Source organism: Oryx dammah, unplaced genomic scaffold (genome assembly GCF_014754425.2).
Source record: "Oryx dammah isolate SB20612 unplaced genomic scaffold, SCBI_Odam_1.1 HiC_scaffold_29, whole genome shotgun sequence".
Lineage (NCBI taxonomy): Eukaryota > Metazoa > Chordata > Mammalia > Artiodactyla > Bovidae > Oryx > Oryx dammah.
In genome coordinates, this window is record NW_024070213.1 from 48,461,681 (window position 1) to 48,471,176 (window position 9,496).

At 56.0% G+C, this 9,496-nt stretch overlaps 1 protein-coding gene across 1 annotated transcript in view; it reads right to left on the bottom strand.

Annotated features, from left to right (window-relative positions):
• The window catches only part of RFX4 (regulatory factor X4), a 172,897-nt gene extending 165,260 nt beyond the window's left edge, over window positions 1–7,637 (bottom strand). Inside the window, exon 1 of the mRNA XM_040234806.1 lies at window positions 7,264–7,637. Coding sequence (XP_040090740.1) covers window positions 7,264–7,306 — 43 coding nt within the window. The 5' untranslated portion in view covers window positions 7,307–7,637. The remainder of the gene's footprint in view (window positions 1–7,263) is intronic.
• Window positions 7,638–9,496: the final 1,859 nt, after the last annotated feature.

Here is a 9,496-nt window from a genome sequence, read left to right on the forward strand (position 1 = left end):
GTCTCAGCTTAGCTTCTAGAGTTCAGAAACTTTCTTATTTTGAGCCTGTTAGTTTCTTCCTTCAAACTGTGAGTGATAATAGTTTCTTCTTCATAGCATTATTGTAAGCATTACTTAGATAATGCATTTAATTAAAATGCTTATCAAAGACATATAGTAAGTATTGAATATATGCTACCTAGTACCCCTTTCACATCGTATACTCACAACAGTACTATCAAACCATTCTATCAGTTCCATAAGTAAGTTGAAGCCCAGCAATATCAAGCTTCCAGACCAAAGACACACAGCTCCGTGGGGCAGAAGGGCACCCTGTGAAAGGCAGCAACATACCCACCACCACGCTCTATCTTCATTCATCTAGAGAACATTTTCTCCTCATAGTATGTATCACTGGCTGAGATTATTTTTGTATTTATCTGTTTGTCTGTCTAGAATGTATGCTCCAGAGGAGCAGAGATGGCATTTTTTAAGCCCAGCATTTAGCGCAATGCAGGGCAGGCACATAGAAGACCCATAGAATTCTTGAATGGAGGAGTGAAACAAGCTAACACTTGCCCAAAGGCTGTACTCAACCGTTTTGATGCACTGCTCCCTACCACTGCCATCATTTAAAACCCTCTTCAAACCCAGATCACATGACAGCTTCAGCAAGGTTTTCTCTGGAGCACTAGGGCACAATGTGCTCTTTCACTTTCATCCATGCATTTCCCTTCTCACCAAGTGGGATTCAAACCCACCTGGTGGCCAGCGTCACCACCAAGCCGCGCCAGGCAAGCACTCCACAGGTGTCCAGCTGAAACAGCCTGCATGGAGAGAGGGAACGGGCTCTCCCAACCTGGCCTCTGATCTAGCTCTGCCAGGTACTAGCTGTGACCCCCGTGGAAGTTCCAGACCCTCTTTCATCCTAAAATGGGACAGCACAGAATTGTGATCAGGCGTAAGTGGCTAAGGGCTTCCCAGGTGGCCCTAGTGGTAAAGAATCCGCCTGCCAATGCAGGAGACGCAAGAGACCAGGTTCGATCCCTGGGTGGGAAAAAGCCCCTGGAATAGGAGACGGCAACCCATGCAAGAGACATGGGTTTGCTTCCTGCATTAGGAAGATGCCCTGGACGAAGAGATGGCAACTCACTCCAGTATTCTTGTCTATAAAATTCCATGGACAGAGGAGCCTGGTGGGCTACAGGCCAGCATGGTTGCAGAGAGTTGGACATGACTGAGCACACACATAAATGGCTAATGTGTGGGAAAATGCCCTAAACATGGCTGCCATATGGTAGATAGTCAACAACACAGAGCATGCTTTCCTCCAGGCCTCAAGGGAACTCTTCTTTTCTGTCTCTTGTAGTACTCACTGCTCTAAATATGCCCATACCATCCCTCATCAAAATGTTTTCAAGTCCTTAACAGCAGGGACTTAGGCCTTATTCATCTCCAGGCTTTGCCACCCAACAGGTGCCCAGTGAGTGAGACAGACTAAAATTTCAATAAAATAAAATAAAAACTGATAAATTCATCCAAAGTATTTTTTTTTACTTTTACCCAATACCTCCAAATTATCTTTGAGTTACTCTCTCCCCTCACCTTGATAAAACTGCAAGTATCTCGTAATGAGTGGGAAAAAAACAACATCAGAGATCCACCTCCCACTCATGACACACACACACACACCTTTCCATCCTGCAGAGCTGTGGAGCCCTAGGGGCAGCTGAAGAGTGTCCCAAAAGGCCTGTACAACAGGCAGGGGCAAGCAATCAGGGGCCTAGGCAAGTGGAGACCTGACTCTCTGGCATCCAACTTGTGATGTCACTGTTCCATATCTTTTCAGCCTTTGTTTTGCACAACCACCAAGCAAACACAAGCATTAACTTGACTTAGAATCACTACCTTGCCATGTTGAAAATGGAAGAAAAACCCTGTGCCTGATGCAGGTCACAAAAAACGCCTCTCTCGTGGGGCGCCTATGAGGCTCCGTGAGTGATAAACTAACGACTTTATAAACCAAGTCCCAGGCAGAGTTCACAGACACACAGGCATGTAAATGGGCTACAAACTCTCAGACAGACCATGGCAATCTCTATATCCAATCTGTTCATTTATAGATGAGGCCACAGAATCTGGAGAGAAGGGAAGGAGTCCTCTGCGGAATGTATCACCAGGAGCGGCCAAGTGTGAGAGGAGCTCATCTCTTCGTAAAAGCTTAAGCAATGGAGAGTAAAGTCTGGTTTTCTTCTGATGGTGGCATCTCGTCACATGGGCCAGTGTGTCTTCTTATCCAGCATAGGTGAGGGTCTGTGATGGTGGCTTCATCACCTAGAGGCATTAGTGTTCCCTAAATCAATCCTGGGCACAGCCCCATAAAACCTAATGCCTTAAGGAATGCTCCTTAGGTGTAACTGACAAAGGCAATCATAAGCCTTTAAAAAGGGGTTATCCAAGGTTCTTGACTCTTAAAATCCTAAATGACTTGTAAAACTATTTTAGTATATTATTAGTTTGAGGAGAGATTCACTGTGCAGTGGATCACAGTTGGGATAGTGGTAACCTGGCCTCCATGGTAGAGAAGGATCCGTCTAACTTGTCAGAAAATCCGTCTGGGAGCTGTCTAACCCTTCATTTTACAGACAATTAAAATTAATCTTGGAAAGCCTCAAAGATTTACCCAAAGTGCTTGAGTCAGAATTATAACCTGGACCTTTCCCCACTACACAAAGGAGTAAAAGAATCCATAGAATCTTCCCTTTGCCACCCATCCCATTCTTCCAAAATTTCTGACCAGGCACCTCCTGCTCTTCTCTTTCCCGCATTACTCTACGGCTGCTGCTAGGTCCCCTCACGTTTTCAGATACCGCTTAAGAAGTGGAGCTGAGAAATTCATCTGGGGCGACCCATGGGTCCTGGGGAAGAAATGCCAGAACCTTTCACGTTGGAGAGCCTGCTGCTCGTGGGGGAGGCGGGCATACTGCCCAGCTGGCTCCTAACCTTGGGATGGGGAAGGAGGCTGGACGAGAACCCGGAGGAGGAGGGGTGGCGGGGTTGGGGCACAGGCGGGATGAGAAAAGGTGTAGCTGCTGGAGAGAAATTAGAGACATTGGGGCCTCTGGGAAGCAGGACGGTCCGGCTCTCACACAGCGGCAGGGAGGCCCCGTGCGAACTCCTCTCTCCTCCGCGTATTCGGCCTTTTGTTGTCGGCCTCTGCCTCTGGCTCCCGCTCATGCCCTCCGGTCCCCTGCCCCCCTGAAGTCACCCCAACTGCACTCATAATATTTTGCTTTGCGCTGGGTCTGTTTTCCACCACCAACTTCCAGCAGTCTCCATGGCGACGCGCTGGGGAGGGGGGTGCGCGCAGCTATGGAAATCCCAGGGCCTAGCGGCGCGGCGGCCACAGCAAACTTTTCCGGGTCTCCAGGACCTGCAGGCCGGGTGGGAAAGCGCGCTGTCCTGGGCCACTTGCACCAAGTCGCGAGCCGGACTCCGGGATCCCCGGCTGCACGCGTGCTGCCCAGTGCTGCAGCCACATGGCTAGGGGACCTGGGGACCACGCGGCTCTTACTGGATCCTGATGCCAAACCCAGACGCCGGCACTTGGCAGGTGGCGAGGGTGGAGCGAGCATGCCTCCTTTACGGGACACACACACAGGTCCAAGGAGGGCGAGATAGTCCGGTCTGGGCGTGAGGGCAAAGTTCAGAGCTCCGATCCTTGTTCCCCAGGCCCGCAGTCCGGGTCCCAGGGCCAGAGAAGCCGGCTCCTTTCCTAGGGCCGTGACTGGGAGAGGATGGAGGCGGCCTAGAGCCCGGTCCCACCCAGGCGTTCCCTGTCCCGTTGCCCCATGCCAAAGCCACTGAATGTCCCCACCTGCAGGCCCACGGAGCCAGGTCGGGCCTTGTTTTGAGCCGGGAGCCTGTAGACCAGAGTGCCTTCCCGCCGTTGTGGTCCAGGGGCCTGAAAGCAGGCTCTAGGGGTGCGTTGGCGGCTCTGGATTTTGGAGTTCCAGGTGGAAAGCGGGTAGAGGCAGACGACGTCTCTAGGTCGGGCTCATCAGTGCCCGTCGCTAAGGCGCCATCCCGTTTAACAAGAAACAATTCTTCTGTTGCGTAGGCGACCAACCTGGCCCCGGCCCACTTTGCACAAGTTCTCTGTGGCCTAAAATTCGACCTACTTTCCCTCCTCTCGTTCTCGAATCTCCAGGCACCTTGAGTAACTGAGCAACGCTCGCCTGGCAGGACCGCCAGGATTGGACCCACAGGCCACCAATACGTAGGCGCGGCGGCGGCCCGCGTGGGGACGGCTGGCCACCCGGGGATCCGCGAGGCTTTGCGCGGTGCGGGACTTCTGCGCGAGCCGGGAACAATATCACTGCCAACAGCGCACCGGCCGGACGGCGCGTTCTGGGCCCCACGCGCGCGCCTGTGGCCCCCACCGCCTCCCCGGGCTCGGCCGCGCCGCGGAGCCCCGGGGAGAGCTGCTCTGCTTTGTGGCGCTCGGCGGCGGGCTAGCCCAGGGCTCAGAGGCGCGCGCCGGCGGCTCCCCAACCTCCTCCGACGGGGCCATTATCTTAGACCCACACTTGCTTAGTATTTGGGGGGAAACTTGAGGAATATATTACCGGCTCCGTGCGCGGAACAAAGAGGCGCTTTGCCGCAGGTCACGCTGAAGTGGCCCCCAGGCGGAACACTAGAGTCCCGGCCCCTGCAAAACCTTCCTGCCGGCCCGAGGCAAGTTGCGGGAATTTTCCTCTTAAGAGTAGGGGACGGAGGCCTGGCCCGCCGGCCTCTCTGACCCGGGATGCTCCGGAGTTCGCCTCAGCACTTGCTGCTAATCGATTGTGCCAGCCCTTTCGGGATGAAATACTACTAACAATAATATTCGTGGCTCGGCCCTAGATTTGCGCACAATCTGCCGTTAAAGGAGCAGAATCTGACTGCTCCAAGGAGCGCTGGCCCAGCTAGCCGGGAAGAAAGGAACCTTTACATAACAAGGGAAACTCCAAAGAAAAGCTAATGGGATTAAGTTCTCTGGAAGCGAGGTGAGGGAAGGTTCTGGACCGGACCGCGCGCGGCAGCTGCACTTCCATCGCCGTCGGTTTTGCAAACCCGCATGAGAATGTCACTTGGTGCGCCTCGTGTCATTTCGTCCCGCTGCTGTTTCCCATAAGTTTTTGAGTTCGAGATGACCATCTAGCCATCCACTCCCTTCCCCTTTGGTGGACGGAAGAAAAGTTTTCAGAACCCGTTGGGGGTGTCTGCGTTAAGTAAAAGTGACAAGGTGTCTCCATGACCACAAGGTAGAGCAGAAAACAGAAGGCCTCCACAAACCCGCAGCTCTCTCGGGATGCACAGAGAAGTTCCAGTCCTGTTGAGGGGGCTGCTAAAACCCCCAGCTCGGCTGTGGCTGGTGTGGCACACAGACACCTCAAGTCCTGCGTGGACCCCTTGCAAATATCAACACTTGGCCCCACACCATGCAGGCATGGGTTTACTTTTGTTCAAGGATATTCACTTCTAAAGTTGGGGTGCTCAGGACATGCATGGTGGCACAAATACTTCTCATGGAAGTATGGAGGGAAGGGATTCTTTCTCTCTCTGGGCGCCCTCTTTACTGCCAGCGGAGAGGACCCGGTCAGGACTGGCCCCACACTCGGTAGCCAGTCGCAGGGCAGGTAACCCCTCTCCTTGCCTTCATTTGTCATTGCATATAGTAAGGAAGGCTGCGGGGGTCAGCCCATCCCCACTCCCAAGGGGCCCACACCCACTTGGCAGGGACTGCAAAAGAGAGGTTTGATCTCTTGAGATCAGAGATAGACAATTTTCCTGGAAAATCAAAGATACCCCTGGCCAGACCGAGGTGGGCATCTTGGCCACCAGGGCCCCAGCGGAAGCTAGAAGGGGGCTGGAAACCTTTCTGCAAGAATGGGAAGAAGAACATCTGGCCGATGCCCGAATGACCCCTACTCCCAGTCCACATTCATTTCCAGCCTGCAGGTGGAGGTGAGGATGCCATCGTGTGTTGTTTGTTTATTTGCTCAGGGAAGAGAGGTGCGTGTGTTAAGGATGGCAGAGGCTGGAAGGCACTTGTTGCTCCGCGCGGCAAAGTCCAGCAGCGGATGCTCGTAGGCGTTCTCCCAAGCATCGCGTCAAGCTGCTGTCTCGGCCCAGGCTGCTCTCACTGCTGTTTCTGCCTCTCCAAGAAACTCCGAGGCTGCAACCTAGCCGAGATAGGAGTGCACTGGCTGGAAGATGGCAATTGAGGGTTGTCCTTGTTCAGTCGCTAAGTCATGCCCGACTCTTTGCAACTGAAGGAGGAGGCGAATTTCCGGAGAATTTCTTCCACCTGGAAGGGGCGTAGGGAGCACAACTGATCTAGAAGTTTGGCGGCTCCTCAAACATACTAGAGCTGCGAGGCTCTACTGGAAAAACAACTGAGACGCTGGGCTTTTTCGTTGTAAAAGATGCCTTGGCTTACTTTCTCCGTGGTTACGGACGGCCGCGACCCCCAAACCTGGCGCCTCCAGCCAACAGACCCCAAAGTGCCGAGCAGTTTGCCGACCCAGACGCCAGGCCTTGCCAGCCGCGCAGCATCCTGTTCTCTTCCGTAGAGTTACTGTCCCCAAGCAGAACGCATCGTCAGGTACTCCTTCCGACCAAGGAGGCTGCACCGCGCTTCGGACTGCCCGGGGCTCCCTCCTCCCGACCGGGCGCGGATTCCCCAGGACCACCGGGCTCGCCTCTGCCACTCCCTCCAGCTGCGCATCTCCACCAGTTGGAGCCTCTGTCCCCACCTCCCAGGCGCTGTGCAGAGCCGTCGCCCTCCCCCGCCTCTGGGGCGTTCCGCTCGGCTTCCTGGCCCAGCCACCAGCCCCGGAACGCACCGCTATTCCGGGACCCCCAAACCGGGGGAGGAGCTGGACCCGGGAGGGGGCGGTCGGCTCGCAAAGTTTCTGCAAGTGGCACCTCGAGCTCGCCGCGAGCCAGCGAATCTTTACGTAACTTTCTGTCCAGGGCAAGCGAAAGCGCACTCCACAGCGCGCGCACACACATTTACACACACACAATCACACGTTTACACACTCAAACACTTCCAGGCATCCGCTTACACACATCGCGCATCGCACGGGATTGAGAACTTCTGCACGCTCCATTATTTCCCGGGGTTCCACTGTCAAGTTGACCCTTCTGAACTTTCTGCGACTCTTTCTGAAGTTCCCTTGCTACCTCTTCTTTCCCTCCCGATGTCTACCCCCAACCCCCACCAGTAGGACTAACCTGTGGAATCCATGTCGGGTTCCTCCAGTAACCCACAATGCATGCTCTTCCCATGGACAGCACAGGCGCCCCCCAAAAATCCTGATGTTTGGGGATCCCCTGTGCTAGAGCTGCCCAGGGAGGAAGGGAGGAAGGAGGGAAGGAAAGACGCAGAGAGTGCAAGGACGAAAGGATAGAAAGAAGGAAAGGAAAAGGCAGAAAGAGAAGAAAGGAGAGAGAGAGAGAAGGGAAAGAGCTCGGAGAAGGGGGAGCGAGAAAGAGCAAGCCAGAGAGGGGACACTCAGTAATCCAGCCGGGCAAAGCCAAACCCGTCAAAATGTTTGCGGATGTTTCATGGGAAAAAGCATCATTTTATAGGAGCCCCGATGGGAGCAATGTCATTGATAGGCCAGCCGGCCTGATGAATGGCCGCTCGTCAGATGGGGCCGTGGCGAGGCGCACTGTGAAGCCCATTGTGGGCCTGTTTTGAATAAGAAAAGCCGCCTCCGAAAAGGGGGGCTCAGAGCGACGCAATCCCAGCCCTCCGACTTCCCCCTTCTATTATAGCATTAGCAACGTTTTTCTTATTTAAAGTTCCAGAGGCCTTCTCCAGCCTTCGCCCGGCACTCATTACAGGCGAAATCAAAATTGGCTTAGATGTGGCCCCCTCCCCCTCTGCCTACCCCTCCCCCGATCCGGCCCGGCACTGCGCAGGCATGGGAAGGGGGTGAGGGGGCGGCGGCAGGGGACCCCCGAGGAGCCTGGGGAGTCGCCTAGGCGGCCACGAGTGGGCCCCACTTCTTTCCCTCTCCTCTTGTGGCCCCTGCCCCAGGTTTGGTCCCGGGTTAGATTTTGAGTGGGAGCCTTGGGGATAAAGCAAGCCTTGTCCCAGCCACCGGGATCACGGACACGCGTGGGGAGGGTGGAGAGCTGAGGCCTATGAGCACTATGGCGCTAGGTCCCCCGCCCCACCCCCAACCTGGGCGGCGACAAGGCCGCTTGGCCGGGGCGGGGGCGGGGGGGGGCTGACTCATCCCCCTCCAGAACTTTCCGTCTTCTGGGAATATCTGTCTCCTTCCCCGGCCCCTCCGGCCCTCTCTTCCCGCGTCTTCTCCGGGCTGGGCTGCCTGCGTCTCTGTCTAGCCCCTGCTCCCTCATCTCTTTGTCTCCCCCTGGGGCTCTACCCTTCTCTGTCTCTATCCCCCTTGGTCTCTCGGACACCCCCCGCAGCCCCCGCCTCTTCCCGTAACCCTGTCTGTCAGTCTGTCTGTGTCTCCGGCCCTTCCTCCCTCCCTCCCCCGCCCCCGCCCGCCCCCAGCCAGCCGCGAAGTTGGTGAGAAGCCTCGGCGTCTGAAGGGGGGGGACGCGGTTTTCCCAGGCACCCCCTCCTCTGCCGGGTGTAAAGTGTAGGAAAGAGCGGGGGTGGCGAGGAGCTGGGGGTGGGGGGCTGGAAGTGGAAGTGGGGCGGGGGGCAGGCCGCGTCTGCGCGGGCCCCGATAGAGTGGCCGGGCGTTCGCGGGCCGGCCGCGCTGTGATTAGAATATGAATGGGACTCGGCGGGCGGAGAGAAAGGCGGATTACCCGGGTGCTCTGACCATGGACAGAGGCAGCGCCGGCCGGCCGCGCAAGGGGCGGGGCGGGGCGCGCGGGCGGGGTCCCTCACGCCAGCTCAAGGGGTTTCTAACCCGGGACCCCAATCCCCTTGCGGCTCCCGCGGTCCCTGAGAGAGCCCCCCATCCTTGTCTGCCCTCCCCCAGCGGGGCTAAGTGGGACAGTGCGGGGAGGTGGGGAGCGCGAGGGGCCAGCACGTGCCCAGTTAAGGTCACGGTGCGGGAAGGAGGGGGCGGGGAATGCGGGCTGGACAGAGCTTCAGCTTAGTGTATTTCAGAGAGCCGGGTTCGAATCCCAACTCAGTAATAGTCTTCATCTTTATGGGCCTCGGTTTCCTTGTCTGTAAAATGGGGCCAAAATGTCCCCCTTCAAAGTGTGCGGTAAGATCAGACAAGGTAGTGGATATAAAAGGAGCTGAGTACTTGCGGTTCTCTCCGCTTAGATCTCTGCTTACCATCTACCCGTCCCCAACACGTACTCCGTGGGACCAGCTCCTTCCCACCACCCTGGTCTCAGCCAAGCCTCTCATCCTCGCAGTGTGCCTGATCACCCTGTGTGAGGGGCCTCTCTTGCTCCGGCCAGTGCCTGGTTCCTTACGCGTTTGTTTCTGCAGCAACTCTGTTCTCAGCCATTTGCTCTGAGC